Below are 16,596 nucleotides of genomic sequence, written 5' to 3' on the forward strand. Positions count from 1 at the left end.
ACTCTGGGGGCAGGAGGGCAACGGCCCCAAGAAATCTCTCCGGCGATGGGAGCCGCCCGTCTGTCCACCCTCACTCTGTAAGTGCGCTGCCTCTCTGACTGCCTGCCGTCTCCTTGCCATTTCCAGCCTCGGGAGCAGACCTAATCTTCTCAGGGGCTCCCACACGGACCAGCGGGATGGGCCAGAGCTGGGAGGGGGTGGGGGGGGGCAGGGCTGGGTGCCCGGTGTGCCCCTGGGCTGGCTGCTGGCACCCACACCCGGGTCCACCTTGTCTCCCACACAGGTGTCTGCAGCTGCTGATTCTCTGCTGTCAAACTCAGGTAGGCGGGCACCCCCATTATCTCTTCCGCACCTCTCCCACCTTACCAGTGTGGGGGGGCAGTCTCCTTTTGGGGCAGATGCCCGCCTCTCCTTGAGTCCAGAAGACTGAGGTTTGGAGGGGGTGGGATGGGGTGGAAGAAGGGGCCATGGCAGATTTGGGGGCTGAGAGAGGGTTTATTTCAGCCCTCCCTCTGATGCCCCTCCCGAGTTCCCCTGGGGCCTCGGACTGTCACTCCACCCCTCTTCTGGGTGCCCCCCAAGGCTAAGCACACTCCATCCCCGAGGGATGGAGCCCAGGAGGGGTCGGAAGAGGGTGGAGGTGATGGGCTCAGGTGAAGCTTGTACTTGCAAGTCCCTGAAAGGACGGATTTCCATGCAAAACCACCTGTGTGTTCTATGCACAACCCCGCTCCCACCAACACGGACGTCCTGCGGGCCGCTGCCCTGCGGGGTGGCGTGGGCAGTCAGAAGGCCCAGCCAGGGCGGCCAACTCTACCTACAGGACAGGGAGGTCAAGCCCAAAGAGGTTTGTATGGGACAAGATTCAGGGTTGGTTTCTCCACAGCCCCCCACCCCAAGGCAGCCCACCCCCCCCAATGCACACCTCCCCACCCCCCCAGCCTCAGCCCCCTGAGCGGGGCTTGGTCCCTTTTTGTGGTCCTCCATAAAAGTGCAGCTATTAAAATGCACTGGTCCAGAACCGCTCTGGGGAGAGATCGCTTGGCTTTCCCAGGCCAGAGGCCGCTTCTCTTCATATCCAGTGGGGACTTTTTTTGAAGGTAAATGCCTTTTCTCTGGGAGAGGGAAAGGGGCTGCCTTTGAAGCAGTGGGGGGGTGGGAGAGAGAGAGAGACAAACCCCCCCCTTTTCCTCTAGCCTCCGTTCCAGGCCTTTTGCTTCACACATCCAGGGAAAGCAAGAAGAAAGCCCCCAGGCCAGCCGGGAGGGGGCTGGGGGTGGGCCGACCTGTTCTGGAGGGGAATTAGCACAATGCTGCGCCGGCCGGGCGTTTATGGCCTGGCTGAGGCCCCATTCAGGACTCAGGGAAGGTGGCAAAGCTGTCCTTTCCCCCTTGAAGTGCCCCCTTGCCCCCCTTGGAGGGGGGGCCAGCAGGCCGGACCACAGCCATGCTTGAGGGGCCGTCTGACAAGCAGCTGTCTGCGGCGGTGGAAGGGGAGGTGCCCCCGCAGCGGGGACATGAAAGGGACAGGCCAGGTCCCGCGGGGAGAGCGACTTGTGGGCTGTGGGCTGTGGGGGGGCGTGGGGCTGCTTTTGTGCAGGGCTTGAAGGGGGACAAGGAGAGGAGGGGGCTTCGGGGGGCTCCTGACCTGGAACAGACAGCCAGAAGGAGGCTGCCCGCCAAGAGGGGCGGAGGGCCTGAACCTGGGCCAGGAGGCTCGGGGCTGGGGACAGGCCGCACTCCATCCTGGTCCTGGGTCCTGGGCCAGCCAGACCCCACCCCTCCCCCCGCAGGGAGGCATGTCCCCCACCCCAAATGCTGGCCTCAGGGTTGGGGTTTTCCCAGGGCAGGGTGTAGGGTGGGCAGACCCCGCTCTCATAGGCTGGGCCTGGTGACACTCCTGGCTGGTGGGCGAGCTGGCGTTGGAAAGGAAGAGTGACACGTGTGAAGGGTTAACACTGTCGCCAGGAGCTGCTCCTTCACCTCCCCCTTCCCGAAGCTGCCGCTTCCCACCCCTCCCTCGGGGAGACAGAGACCCCCCACAGATGCTGGTCTGGGTCTAGCGCCGTCCAGATGGTTTCGATGGGGCCTGGGATAAAGGTGGACTTAGGGATTTGGGGCAGGGCGAGGCTCTCCCAGCAGAGGCCAACAGGATCCAGGTGGAGAGAGAAACATCTCAGTGCTGGAGCTGAGGCTGTCACCAGCAGCTGGGAAATGTCATCCCACTTTGCACCTTGCTGGAGAGAGGGGGCAGGAAGTGGTCTGCTTCTCTCCCACTCAGCGATGCAGGTGGGTAGGGCAAGATGAGGCCTGGAGAAGGTGCCTGGCTTTGTACGGTGCACGGGGTAGAAACAGCCCCTCTCCCCTCTCGGGGAAGCACCGGGCACTAGCATCTCTGCTACACTGTGGCACTGTGGCACAAGCAGGTGGCTTCACAGGAGAGCCATTGGACCGCTGCTCATGGCACCTCTGCTAAGGAGGTGCCTCACCCCTAGAAAAGGGAGGAACACCACAGGGAGGCTGGCTTCTTGGAGGGCCCTGAGCACCCAGGGGGAGGGGCAGGGGAGGTGGGCGTGAGCTCAGGAGTCCTTGCTTAGTGTTAGAAGGAAATGCTTACAGGGGCTTTGCAAGAGCCTAAAGAGAAGTGTCTGAGAGCCCCCAGAACGGTCTCCAGGGACTCTAACAGTCCAGCTGCTGTGTGTGCACGAGTGTGCATGCACATGTGTATGTGCACACATGCTGGGTGGGGGCTCCTTCAAAGCCAGTGCAGAGGATGGGGAAGACATCCGGCCACCCTGGTTAATGGAGCCAAGGCCCTGGAGTTTTGGACAGGGGACAAGCTCCCATCCTAGCAGCAGGACAGGGGTCTGTCACTAATTAGCTGTAGGGGCCTGTGCACCTCCTCCGTAGACCATGGGGGATGGGCTACCAGCACCCTGAAGGTTCTTTCCAGCTCCCAGAGTCATGATCCCTGGCCTGGGCCATATCACCGAGTGGCTCCGGAGCCTGGGCAGCTACTAGCCCTCTGCTCCAGGGCAGATGAGGACCCAAGAATTCACGATGACTGGCTCAGCCAGTGGCCTGGGAAGGTCATGGCCAGACGCCCCCCTGCCCCCTGCACCTCTACTTCACAGGGCAAATGACCTGCCCGACCACACTCGCTTCCGCACCCCTCCCCTGGATGGACCTGCAGTGGTGTCACCCAAAGCAAATTGACACTATTTTTCCCTTGGTAACCGCAAAGGGGGAGAATCACCCGTCTCCTAATTTTAACCAGTACGTGAGGGACCAGGGCGCCATGACCGACCAGCTGAGCCGGCGGCAGATCCGCGAGTACCAGCTCTACAGCAGGACCAGCGGCAAGCACGTGCAGGTCACCGGGCGTCGCATCTCCGCCACCGCAGAGGACGGCAACAAGTTTGGTGAGACCCAGCCCTCAGCGGAGGCCACGCACACCCCTGCTGGGCCTCCTCGCCTGGTCCATCCCCAGATACGTCAGGGTGGAGACCTGCCATGGGAGAGCAGGGAGAAGCCTCTAGGGGGAGAGCCCCCCAGGACTTCCCAATGCACCCTCCACTGGAATTCAGAGGTCAGGCTTGTGGTGGTTCCTTGCCACACCCCTGGACCGGCAGCCCGGACAGACGGAGGTCTTTCTCCCCCTCCCCCACAGCCAAGCTCATAGTGGAGACGGACACGTTTGGAAGCCGGGTGCGCATCAAGGGGGCCGAGAGCGAGAAATACATCTGCATGAACAAGAGGGGCAAGCTCATCGGCAAGGTGAGGCCTGGGGGGCAGGGAGCAATGAAAGGATCAGCATTCCCAGGGTAGGGGCCCCAGCAGCACCCCACTGCCCCCTGCTGCCCCCAGGACCAGGACTTCTTCTACTCTCACCCCACCACTCAGCCCCTCTCTGGTCTCTCCAGTCCCTGGGGGTCTAGAAGTCCTCTGATGACACTGGCCAATCCATAAGGATCTTTGGCTCTGCTTTATGGGGTATTTTTCCAGGATCAATAAGGAAGAATTTTAGCTCCTACGTCATGTCTCAGCCTCTGCACTGAGGGCTAAGGGCTGATTAGGGTTGAGAGTGGGACATTCATACAAGGCCAGAACACCCCACCCCAGGGCAGTGGGGTCCACAGGCTCCAAGGAGCATGATGCAAGCTAACCACCTACTAGTGTCACCACTGGTTCCACTCTGCAGCGGTGGGTCCAGAGCTGTTGTACAGGAAGAATTCTATTTCCTTTGTCATCGGCCAACCCTGGCTTCCGATGCTGGCCGTGCCCACCAAATATTTGCTGATTTTTTCTCAAGCCTCAGCCTCCTCGTCTGTAAAATGGGCATCATGTCAGGGTTATCTACAGAGCCAGATGGGTGGCTGCCTGGCTCTTGACACAGCCGGTGTCCTCTAAATATTTGCCCCTTCTTTCCATCAGACTGTTGCCTCCTTTCCCTCCACCCAGCAACACCATTCACCCAGACTGAGGAATGTTCTGCACATGCACTGAACTGCATGGTTACCTTGATCTTTATGCCACATCTGGGTAAACTCAATACCTTGCTCAAGGTGTACAGCTTCCACACAAGCCTGTATTTAAGTTCAGATCGGATTCCAACCATGCCCGATCCTTCTTCCCACCTCTGCCTCTCCAGCAAGGACCCCCACCTCACCAGGCAGAAATCCTTGGGCTCCCCTCCTTGGTCCTGCAACGCAGGCTCATGCGGCAGACAAGCCAGCGAAGGTGGGCAGACAAACTCCCCTCCTCTCCTTCCTTCCCCCTCAGCCCAGTGGGAAGAGCAAAGACTGCGTGTTCACAGAGATCGTCCTAGAGAACAACTACACGGCCTTCCAGAATGCCCGGCACGAGGGCTGGTTCATGGCGTTCACGCGTCAGGGCCGGCCCCGCCAGGCCTCCCGTAGCCGCCAGAACCAGCGAGAGGCTCACTTCATCAAGCGCCTCTACCAGGGCCAGCTGCCCTTCCCCAACCACGCGGAGAGGCAGAAGCAGTTCGAGTTTGTGGGCTCAGCCCCCACCCGCCGGACCAAGCGCACTCGGAGGCCTCAGCCCCTGACGTAGTCAGGGACCCCGGGGGCAGTCGCCCCTCACTGGCCTTCCCACTCCCTTCCCTTCCTAATCCAAAGACTGGGCTGGGGTGGAGGCAGGGGAGCCAGAGCCCCCAAGGAGGATGCTGAGGACCACGGAGCATCAGAGCCCCCACCTCCACCCCCACCCCCGGGCTGGAAAGGGGCAGGGGGGGCCATTAATCAGGATGGTGCTCAGGGCCCCACCCTGGAGTGGCCCCCCTGGGATGGGGCAGGCCCCCTGGAGGGGACCCAGGCTTCCGGAAACAGGTGGGAAAGTCAGCGGATTCAAGGCTCTGCAGACAGGGTCTGGAGGTAGCTCTCCTTCACTTCTGCTCCCCAAGTCTCCCTCAGTCTGCCCCCAGCCTCCAAATTCCTCCTGGCCAGACCACGGGAAGGGACTTTTGTTTGGGTTTCAGGAAAAAAGAAAGAGGGAGAAAAAGAGGGCTGGCCATTCCTCACATTCCACTAGGCCTGCACCCCCACCCCCAACTCCCAGCCCCAGAATAAAACCATTTTCCTGCAAACGGGTTATCTGAAGCTGGAGGGGGCGGGTGCCAACCGCAAAACCGAACTGGGGACAACCTTGGTCCTCTGAGAGGAGACCAGCGCGCAGGCCCGAGCGTGGCGCGGCAGGTGGAGTCCAGGCCGGGCCGGGCCACAGCGTCCCCGCAGGGGCAGGGGACAAGGGACGGGGCAGCCAGGGGAGGGGTGGCCCCGCTGGGCCCCGCACCTCCGCCCCGCGGGAGGCTGGCGGCCCAGGGCGCGCCCCTCCTCCTCGGGGCTCGGGTTTCCTGGCTGGCACCGCGCGTCCCGTGCTACCTGTCCGGCTGCAGAAATCGCAACCCTCGGGCCGGTGGGCAGGCCGCGGGCGCTGCAGCCTCCTCGCCGGGAGCCAGATTGCTTCTTTCCGGTGAGGAGGTCGGGTGGGGGAGGAGGCGCGGACGGGCGGAAGGGGAGGGAGGGCAAGACCGCGTCCCTCGCGCCCTGATCCCCGCGGGGGGCGGGGCGGGGGCTACACCTGGGGGGGGGGATGGCGACTAAAGGCGGCGGCCCCGTGGGCGGGAGGGGGCCGAGGGGCGGTCCTCGTCCCCCCCCCTCCCCCCCCCCGCTTTCCCCGCCCGGAGCTCCTCGGGTGGGCTTCCCAGACGCCTCCAGGTGTGCATTTGGGGAGTGGAACTAAGGCCATAAAACCCGCCGGCCTCTTCCTCCTTTGCTACGGCTTTTAATCTTGTCAAGGCGGGAGGCCCTTCCTAGCAGCGCCGCCTCCTCGGCTCCTCCCGGGAACACGTCACTGAGCCTCTCTTCCTCGGAGGGACCCCCAACTTCAGTTTCCCCTCCCTCCCCTTTCTGAGAAAATATTGGGGAGGAGGAGTCTAGGGAGAAGCAAAAGGAGGAAAGACATCCCTCTTCTCCATTTCTTCCAACGGTGACCCAAAAGGAAGGAAAGAGCAGGAAGTTGCAAGGCAGAAGCCTGGTTTAGTCCACAGTGAAGCGAGTCCAAGCTGATGGAGCTGGGGTTGGGGGGGCACTTACCGCTCCTTGGGGGAGCCCTGGAGCCCAGTCTGACACCCCCAACTCAGGGCAATTTAGACGCCAGCAGCCAAGAGGGAGGTCCCCGGCCCCCGGCCATTCTCCCTCCGGCTTGTCATAATTGCTTTTCATCAGGTTGCTTTTTCCTCGCCACCGCCACCCCCCACCCCGCCCCTCCCCGGTCACAAAGAGTCTTAATCCTGGTGAAGACTGGGGAAAATGTGTTGGGGGTCGTTTTCGGGGGGGGGGGGGTAGGGAGGGTGGTCTGGAGCCACAGCTGATAACTGGCGAGTTCAATGGGATTTTCCACACAGGGGCAACGCCCAGCAATTACCTGAGGACAAAGGGTTGGGGCCCCCAGGTGTGGAGGACTGGACTCGGGGGGCTGGGGAGGAGGCGCACTGGGGAGGGGAGCTCTTACAATCCCTCTGATTTCCGCAGGAATTTGAGACATGCTTTAAAACTCTAGACCGCTTCCCCCTCAGCCAGGCTCTCGGGCCCACCCCCACCCCTCCCTGGCTCGGGTTAGAGACAGCTTCAAAGGTGGATGGGGGCCCTTTGTCTGGCCTCTGCTTTCTTCTCTGCCTTTCTCCAGCCCCTCCCTCCGGCTCTGTGACCTCCCCAGCACAGACAGGCCTCTGGGGGCCGGCTCCAGAAAGCCCTCACTGTTTCCTTTCTTGCTTTTGGAGGTGAGACCTGGCAGGGAGGGGCAGAGAACAGGACAGGGTGAGGGAGGAAGGCAGTGCTGGAGGCCTGTGCCACCTAAGAGAGCGCCCTTGCCCCCAGCCTGAGCCAGAGCCAGCCCAAGCCAGCCTGAGCCTGGCGGGTCTGCCGCCTGCTTGTGGCCTTGGGTCCCTGGCTTGGCCCTCCGAGCTGAGCTGTCTCACCCCAGTTTTTAGTGCCTCCATACCCAGGCGCCTCTTCTCGCTCTGGGCAAGTCTCATTCCCTCCTACCTGGTGGTGATTTCCAAGATGCTAGAAGGCAGAAGGCAAAGGAATGGGTCTATCCTAATGGGACCTCAGAGGGATTTAAAGTATCCCTGCCTGTGGTGGGAATGACGCTTCCTGTGGACCTCAAGATGCGGCAGCTGCTGCGGCAACCCTGGTGGCTCCTGGGTGCCCTGGGGCTCTAAGCAAGTGTGTGGGTGGGGCTAGACACAGTGGGAGAAGACTCGGGCTGAGGCAAACACACCCATCTCGGGGGCCAGTGGAGGGCAGTGGCAGCAGGTGCCTCAAATCCTACGTCTGTTTAGGATTACCAAGAGCACTAAGAATAGCCTGCGCATCGATCTCCCCTTCTTTGTCCTGTCCTCCAAGCAGCCCCATGAGGCAGAGGGGAGCCAAAGCAGGAAGCTGGGCTGGGGGGAACCCACTCACACCTTAACTCTCGAGAGCTGCCTTCACTCCATTCAACCCTGTCCCTCGGACCCTGCTGCCAGTGACTTCCCAGTCCCCAGCTTCAGCCTGGCAGCCCTGGACACCTCGGAGATCCACCTGTCCTTGAAGCTCTGTCCTTTCTCACCTTCCCCTAGGCTGTTCTTTCCTTCTTTCCCACTTAGATGCTCTCTCTCCTGAAATTTCTGCCACTCTCTTCTCTCCCTGTCCTTTGTGCTGTTTCTTTCTAAGCAAAGCAACATCTCAGCTATCATCCTGTTGCACATGATGGCTTTCTCCTCCAAACTCTGGACTCCTGCACCATGGCCAGACTTTACCGGGATCCGTCTCAGTGACTGCAGTAGCTTTCTAAATGGTCTCTGCCTACACACACACACACACACACACACACACACACACACAGTCTGTTCAGTTCACCTTACCTTACTGTAAACCGCAGCTTGGCCCTGTGTCACCCTATCACTAGCAGACTCGGCATGGCTTTCAAGGCTCTGCCCAATCCTGCTCAGGCCCACATCTCAGCCCTATCCCTCCAGCTGAACACTGGCAAAACTGCAACCCTTGTCATCCAAGTACGTACGCTTCGCCCATGTTTGTTCAAGGAGTTCCCACTGCCTAGCATGCCCTCCTCCAGGACGCTGGCACGTCCAGACTGCAGCTGCCCCATCTGCTCCAAAGATGCTCCTCACTCTCCCAGGGCCAGTGGCCATCTCTGCTACCTCCAGTCTCTCCAGCCATTGACTTGCTCTTGCCTTAGGGCATGTATCACAGCTTGTGCAGAACTGTACTTCTTTATGCACTTGTCATGGTTCTGCTGGACTGCAAGTGCCTGTCAGTCTTTGCCTCCCCCAGAGTACCCATAGAGGAAGAATTTCTTGAGGAAATAAACCAATTGAAGACCCAGAAAGAAGTCATTGGCCATTGGCCCAGCAGCTTATGGTCCCTTAAGGTGGAGGCAAGAATGAGAAGCCTGGGAGTTCCCGTCGTGGCGCAGTGGTTAACGAATCCGACTAGGAACCATGAGGTTGTGGGTTTGATCCTTAGCCTCACTCAGTGGGTTAAGGATCTGGTGTTGCCATGAGCTGTGGTGTGGGTCGCAGGCGAGGCTCGGATCCAGTGTTGCTGCGCCTCTGGCGTGGGCCGGTGGCTAAAGTTCCGATTAGACCCCTAGCCTGGGAACCTCCATATGCCACGGCAGCGGCCCAAGAAATGGCAAAAAAAAAAAAAAAAAAAAAAAGAATGAGAAGCCAGAATCCTCTCATGCTCCATCCTTAGGTGGACTTAGGCAGGAGGAGTCCTAAACAGTTAATTCAAATATTTCCGTATTCTCTACAATATATGACCACTGTGCTAGCCCTTCAGTTAATAAAAAAGATGGACAAAGAGCTGCCACTGTGGTTCAGTGGGCTAATGATCCAGTTTGTCTCTGTGGCAGTGCTGTTCAATCGCTGGCCTGACGCAGTGAGTTAAGGATCCAGTTTTGCTGCAGCTGTGATGTGAGTCTCACAGTTGTCGTTCACATTCTGTCCCTGGCCCAGGAACTTCTACATGCTGCAGGTGGAGGCAAAAAAAAAAAAAAAAAAAAAAAAGAAAAAGAAAAGGAGTTCCCGTCATGGCTCAGTGGCTAATGAATCTGACTAGGAACCATGAGGTTGCAGATTCGATCCCTGACCTTGCTCAACGTTGCCTTGAGCTGTGGCGCAGATTGCAGACACCACTCAGATCCCGCGTTGCTGTGGCTCTGGTGTAGGCCGGCGGCTACAGCTCCGATTCCACCCCTAGCCTGGGAACCTCCATATGCCGTGAGAGCGGCCCAAGAAATGGCAAAAAGACAAAAAAAAAAATTAAATAATAATAGTAATAATAATAAAGATGGACAAGATAGTAAGGCGCCCTCTATCAACCTCTCAAGACACTTGAAATTTAATCAGGGGAGCACACCCATAAAAAGATAGTTCTTTGGGGAGTTCCCACTGTGACTCGGTAGTAACAAACCCAACTAGGATCCATGAGGACTTGGGTTCGATCCCTGGCCACACTCAGTGGATCCAGCATTGCCATGAACTGTGGCATAGGCTGCAGATGCGGCTCAGATCTGGTATTGCTGTAGCTGTGGTGTAGGCCAGCGACTGCAGCTCCAATTCAACCCCAGCCTGGGAACTTCCATTTGCCTCATGTGTGGCCCTGAAAAGCAAAAAAAAAAAAAAAAAAAAAAGACAGTTCTTTTGTGGACTTTTGGAAATCTCTCTCTTACCCCTAAGATAGCAAAGCAGCATCTGGTTCATCCCCAAAGAGTGAAAGAGGAGATAAGAGCTATTTAAATGAGGACACTGGTGTGTACTGAGCTCCAGAGCTGTGCCAGGCAGCCTGCAAGGCGTGTTCACATGGAACCCCTGAATGAGGGGGTGGGATTATTCCCGTGTCGTGTGTGGGCAGGCTCAGACTCAGATGTTACCACAGCCCAGACTGTCTTCAGCACCTCGAGTGGGATGTTCTCCATTCCTTGGCCATGGTGGGTTCCAGGGTGGACATGGGGCAGGGGCCCTGGGGAGGGTTGGTGTTGGCGTGATCTTGAAGAATGAGTAGGATTTCTGTCTACAAAAACCCAGGGCAGGGGGAGCAGATACTGAAAGTAAAAACATGGGAAGAAGGGCTTTGAGCCAAGAAAGTGTAAGGTTTGTAGTTCTCATTGTGGCTCCGTGAGTTATGAACCCAACTAGTATCCACAAGGACGCGGGTTTGACCCCTGGCCTTGCTCAGTGCATTAAGGATCTAGAGTTGACACAAGCTGTGGTGTAGGTGGGCAGTGGCAGCTCTGATTTGACCCCTAGCCTGGGAACTTCCCTATGCCATGGCTGCAACCCTAAGAAGCAAAAAAAAAAAAAAGAAAAAAAAGATGGAGTTCCCGTCGTAGCACAGCAGAAATGAATCCAACTAGGAACGATGAGGTTGCAGGTTTGATCCCTGGCTTTGCTCAGTGGGTCAAGGATCCGGTGTTGCCATGAACGGTGGGATAGTTCGCAGACATGGCTCGGATCTGGCATTGCTATGGCTCTGGTGTAGACTGGCAGCTGTATGTCTGATTAGACCCCTAGCCTGGGAACCTCCACATGCTGCAGATGCGGCTCTAAAAAGCAAAAAAAAAAAAAAAAAAAAAAGGAAAGAAAGAAAGAAAAAAGAAAAAAAGGAAAGCATGAGGTTTGTTGGGGCAGGGGTGGTAAGCAGTGGAGGTGTCTGGCTGGCACTGAAAGTTTGCGTGGAAAAGTGTCAGGAAATGATTGGGTCACATTATGGACACTTGGGTCTCTGCTGTGGCAGGGAGGAGACAGTGAGGGGCTTCAGGAAGGGGAGGGACCAAATGCAATCGTGGAATCAGATCTGGGTCTGGAGGAGAGGCTGGTCCAGTGCAGCTTCGGGGGGCTGAGGCTCCGGGGCCCGGGGTCAGAAAGTCCAGTGCTCGGAGGCAGGTGGATGTGTCTTCCAAACTGATGAGAAAGGGTCACTTGGAGGCCCTTATCCTTCCTTTTGTCCCGCTGGCCCAGTTCTCCACCACTGTCCTTTTTCGGTGCCCTGCCAGCCTCTCCAGGAGTTAATGTTTAGACCTCTCCCGGCAGGTCCGTGCAGGGGGCGGAGCAAGGGGCACTGGAGCGAGGACAGAAAAACCTGCTGCACAGGCCCTGGGGAGGGGGCAGGTGGCAGGGCCAGCATCTGGTCAGGACACCTGGCACAAGTGACCTTGCTGGGAAAGGAGTCAAGAACTAGGTGCCCTGGGCCTGGGACCACCTACGTCAGAGGGGAAGGAGCCCCAGCCCTCTGTTGTGGAAGCAAGTGCCCACCCTCAAGGCCCCAGGGCACGCCTGGGCCTAAAGGTACGCTAGTCCTGAGAGCAGCCTGCTGGGAAGCCCACCTGGGCTCACAGGCACCAAACACCAGTGTTCAGTGTTGCCTGCTTCTTGGTCGGGGGAGGGGGGGGGTCGCTTTTTTTTTTTAATGCCCACACCCTTGGCATATGGAAGTTCCTGGGCCAGGGACTAAATGTGAGTCACAGCTGTGACCTGTGCCACAGCTACAGCAACGCCAGATCCTTTAACCTACTGCGCTGGACCGGGGATCAAACCTGAACCTCCACAGCGCAGCAAGCTGCTGCAGTCTGATTCTTCACCCAATGTGCCACAGTGGGAACTCCTTTTTGGGGGGGGTGGAGGACTTAGTTTTTACCTACACACACACACACACACACACCAGGATCCCTCAGCAAGGTATGACCTTGACAGCTACAAAGCCTCAGGTCGACAGAGGGAGCCCTAACTCTGCAGTCCCCTTAGTCCTAGGGCTGGCTCGCAGGAGACCTTCTGCCCAAGGTGCTGGCTGCCCCTGGAATGAGGGGCAGTGGGAAAGGGCCTTGTGGAACTGGAAGAACACTGTCCCAGGCTCTGACCTTCCTCTGGGTCAGGGGAATGAGAGGGTTTGGTACTGCAGGAGGTGCTCAGAGACAACAGAGGTGGGGGGTGGGGAGACTTCGTGCCAACCCCAGCCACACCCAGGGCCTATCCTTCCTTCCAGGAACCACCCTGTGACCCCTCAACATAAGGCACCCCTCCCAGCTCTTCCCAGCTCCATGCTGACCTTTCTGGAATGGGGGATATTGCCCAGTGCCGCCTCCCTCCCCAAGACCAGCCTGCTATCTGGCCCTGAATGAGGGTTCTCCTGAGGTCACCCCAGGAACCAATCCCAGAGCCTTAAGGAAGGAGAGAGGAGTGTGGTGGGGCTCAGTGGGGGCCCCCAGATCCTGAGGCTCCCCAGCCCCCACCCCAGCACTGAGGCCCCCTCCCTCCATCACTGAAGAAGAGGCAGTAGGAGCTATAGCCGCCTCCTCCCCCCTCCCTGCTGCTGCTGCTGCCTCCTCGGCTGAGCCGGCTGAGCCTGCAGGTTGTCTTGGCAACGGGAGGCGGAGAGGAGATGCGCCGAGGGATGGAGGTGTGTGTCACCGAGGAAGCGGCTGAGCTCCTGCCCCACGCCCCGGGCCCTTGAAGGTACTGGAGACCCCACCTCTCCTCCTTCCCCTGCCCTTTCCCCCAGCTCCCCCCTCTCTCCAGTGTGCTTGTTTCCCTGAGGAGAAAGCTCCCCTCCTCCCGGCGCCGTGACTCCCACCCATTCCTCCTGAGCCACCTCGGTCCAGGCCCCTGAACACAGCTGTCTTTTCTGGCAACAGCTCAGTCCAGCCCTACCTCTGGGGACCCTTGCACAGGAAGGCAAATCTCCTGGGAGGGGTCTGTGGGGGAGGGGCACAGGAAAGCGGCAAGTGGGGGGGGCAGGTCAGGTGGTGGGAGGCCTCAGGAATTCTGAAGGGCTACCTGGCACTGGGTCTCTTGCAGTGGGGGAGGGAGGCTGTGCGGAACCAGGGCGAGGCCAGGACACCAGGGCTGGGGTGGAAGGGACCGAAAGCTGAGAGGCCAGGCTGGCAGTCCAGAAAGGCCTGGTTCCCCTCCCTCGGGCTGTGGCCCGCTCCTGCCACCTCAGAGGTGCACCCGCTCCTACATCATGTCCTGGCCTCTTTTTCATGGGCCAGTGGCTCCTGTGTCTCCCCTGCCCATGCTTTCTAGTACCTTTCCACAGGGCCCTTTCCTCCTGCCGCTCACATCCTGCAGCCAAGCCTCCACTCTTCCTCAGCACCCAGCTACCTGCCTTCTTCATTTCTCCTTTTTTTTTTTTCTGGAGTCCATCTTTCCGGATTCATTCTTATCTGTTGTCCACTAATCCTGATTCATCCCTTCCTTCCTGTCTCTATGTCCCCTCCTTGTCCTCTTCTCTTTGAGAAAGAGGTCGCGGGGCATACTCTCACCTGTCCCCTCAAGACCCTCCCTCTTGTGGTTTTTCAGTTCAGAGACCCCAGAGCCCCCTCCCCAGATTCTAGATTGCCCCAAGGACAGCTGATACCATCAGCCCACAGGGGCAGGCTGTGGGCAGCAGTTACCAGGGCAACAGCAAGAGCTGCCTAGGTAGGCAAGTCTGCATGGAGGTGGTGAGGAGGCCAGGCTGGGGCCAGGGTCAGCTGGCTGGGCTCCCTCTCCTGCTCCTGGGCGGGCATCACAAATGAATCAGGCCCTGCTCTGAGCCCAGAGGGAACCAAAAGGCCAATGACAGGGGCCTGGGGTGGTGGAGGTTTTCTCAGAGATGGGGAGGCACACCCCCCTACTTTGTACTTCTGTGCTGAGACCTGGGCATCAGCTGGCAGGAAGTTCTCCTTTGAAGAGAGATGAGGTCTTCCTCCCTTGCCACCTTCCATTGCTGTGCTCTGTTCCCCAGGTCTTGGGTTCCCAAAGAGCCAGTCCCCAGTCTCTTGTGCTGAGGACCTGGTTTCTCGAATCTTCCCATTCCGTCTGCCCTAGGAGAGGGTTAATCCTTGGGTAACCAATTCTGGTATCCAGCCCACAGGGCTGCCCCTCACCGTCTATGTGCTTTAGCTCCCCAGGGAGGCAGCGACCCCAGAGGCCTCTGCGGCTGCTGGTAGGTGATGAGTGGGAGATACAGGTGCTTGGAGAAACCAGATGTTGTCACCCCTCTGTTATCTCTAAAGCCCCCTCCCCCCAACTCAAACTCTGGCTATTTAGGAAGCTGGAGGAGCTGTGTGTGTGAGCACAAATGTTGCGGGGTTGGGGGTGGGTGTGGGAAAGGGAAAAAGGCCAGCGGCTGGCTGAGTCTGCTTCCGATTCTGCTTCGTCATGATGCCTGGTTAATGCTCCTCTTGTTTGGAATGGATTGAGCTGCAGTGAGCGAGATGGAAGAGCAGACACACAAACACACACCCGCAGGCCAGCGGCCACACGCTATCAGCTGGAGGTGGGGAGGGTGCAGGGGGGGAGCCGGCGGCCCGCCCGCCCGCCTTCCGCCTGGCCTGCCCACCAGCGCACACGCCCCGGCCCAGCCCGGGATCCAGCGCCAGGCTTACAGAGAAGCAGGGTGGGGGCGAGGGAGTGGGGGCCCAGAAGGGTAAGTCCCCTCCTTCGTCGGCTCCCCAGCCACCCACCCACTCACCCGCCCCAAGCCGGCTTTTTTCCTTTTATTTATGCTCTGGGAAAGCATGCTGGGTTCCTGGAAGAGCCGCCTATTACCTGGGCTCTGAGGAAAAGCCACAGCCCAGGGATCTGCGTCTGCCCCTGTCCTGGCGCTGAGGCCTCAGAGCATCTGGGCCACGCTGTCTGGGAAGAGGTAGGTGGCAGGGTCTCCAGCCTTTCTTCCCCTCTGTGGGCACCTTGACCACCACACCTGCCTGGCAGGGATCCTCGGGGAAGGGGTTAGCTATGGCCCCTTGTTCAGTGGGAGGAAGGGCCAGACCCTGGGACTAGCTGGGTTTGATTTGCTCCAACTTCCTTTTGATTTGGGAAGAGGGGCTGGGGCGCTCTGTGGTGATGCTTAGTATCCCCTTCCCCAGCTGTTCCGGCTGGGTAGGCTGGGGAGCTGTTTTCTCTCTTGGCTGAATGACAAGAGGGGAAGGGGAGGGTCTCCCGCGGCCACCAGGACACAGATGCTTTTGAGTGGGGAGCGGTTCATTCAGAGGCCTGAATGCTGTTGGTGTGGGGTCTGCTCGTTTGGGGGAGGGGCCTGAGGAGCCCCCTTCTAGCCCTCAGCTGGCCAGGCTGGTGTGGGAACCAAATGCAGAATGGGGCTGGGTGGTATGGCAGGGCGTGGCCGCAGGCCTGACCATGGTGCTGTCCTGGTGCTGGTGGTTGAACTGCTTGAAGAGGCTGGGGGCTGAGAAGACACACAGGCCCCCAAGGAACAGAGGCGCCCCCTTGCTAGCCCTGCCCCTCTGGGGACCTGACAGGCCAAGGGCTCTTTCCGGGCAGAGTAGACGCATCTGATATTGCCCTCCCAGGGGACTGGGTTGCCAGGGTGCAAGAATCAAGGGAGCAGGGACAGGTGTAGGAGAAGGCAGGCAGACTGGCTTTGAGAAGTGGGGGCTACGGAAAGCCCCCGCGGGCTGGGTAAACGGGGGCTCTGTGTGCATGTTGCCTTACACGTGTACTGCTTGGGGAGGGGGTGTCAGCACGTGGGGCCGGTGGCTGTGAGCCTGGAGAACAGGATCCAAGGGGAGGATTGGTGGATGGTATGAGTAGGTGTCAAAGGCACAGCGCGTCAGCGTGTGGGGGCCTCGCTGGGAGAGTGGGGGCGTGATCTTGCAAGCAGGGTGCATGCGTACTGCAACTGTGTTTCAGCAGGGGCTGCCTGTGTGGGTGAAGTGCCTGTGCCACCGGTGAGTCTTATCTCAGTGCCCCTGGCTCTGCCACGGCCACGAGTCCAACACCTGGCCAGGCTGTCCACTTGGGGGTGCAGGTCTGAGGAACTCCTTGTTCAGAACTCATGCTGTGCGTGTGCATGTGCGTGTGCGTGTGTATGTGTGTGTGTGTGTAAAGACCAGACTAGGGATGCCCCCAGGACTCAGAAAGCCAAATTTGAGAGGCAGACTTTCTCGCATCTGCCCCAGCCCTATCAGTCCAGCTTGTACAAGTGACACCACCAGCCGCCAAAAGGATCAGCTATAAATAGAGGCCAGAGTAGGAACAAGCTGAGGACCACGAAAGCCTGG

At 59.0% G+C, this 16,596-nt stretch overlaps 2 protein-coding genes across 12 annotated transcripts in view; both read left to right on the plus strand.

Moving 5' to 3' along the window:
* FGF17 (fibroblast growth factor 17) lies at positions 1-5,129 on the plus strand. 2 transcript variants are annotated; one of them, XM_047761770.1, is made up of 5 exons: positions 1-77; positions 284-320; positions 3,245-3,422; positions 3,671-3,777; positions 4,783-5,129. In XM_047761770.1, the coding sequence occupies exons 1-5, from the start codon at positions 46-48 to the stop codon at positions 5,074-5,076; spliced, it is 648 nt and encodes a 215-aa protein (XP_047617726.1). In that variant the 5' UTR covers positions 1-45; the 3' UTR covers positions 5,077-5,129. The 2 variants fall into 2 exon arrangements, with proteins under 2 accessions (XP_047617726.1, XP_047617728.1); XM_047761772.1 differs by having other exon boundaries at positions 3,278-3,422.
* A 607-nt stretch (positions 5,130-5,736) lies between these two features.
* DMTN (dematin actin binding protein) overlaps positions 5,737-16,596 on the plus strand; it is a 30,947-nt gene continuing 20,087 nt past the window's right edge. For 2 of the 10 annotated variants that reach the window (XM_047760498.1, XM_047760500.1), the window contains exons 1-3: positions 11,223-11,878; positions 12,573-13,042; positions 15,090-15,218. The gene's annotated coding sequence lies outside the window, so the exon portion shown is untranslated. Of the gene's footprint in view, positions 5,995-11,220; positions 11,879-12,572; positions 13,043-14,902; positions 15,219-16,596 lie in introns of those variants that run through there. The other 8 variants (XM_047760499.1, XM_047760489.1, XM_047760491.1 and 5 more) reach the window with 8 other exon arrangements.

Source organism: Phacochoerus africanus, chromosome 15 (genome assembly GCF_016906955.1).
Source record: "Phacochoerus africanus isolate WHEZ1 chromosome 15, ROS_Pafr_v1, whole genome shotgun sequence".
NCBI classification, from domain to species: domain Eukaryota; kingdom Metazoa; phylum Chordata; class Mammalia; order Artiodactyla; family Suidae; genus Phacochoerus; species Phacochoerus africanus.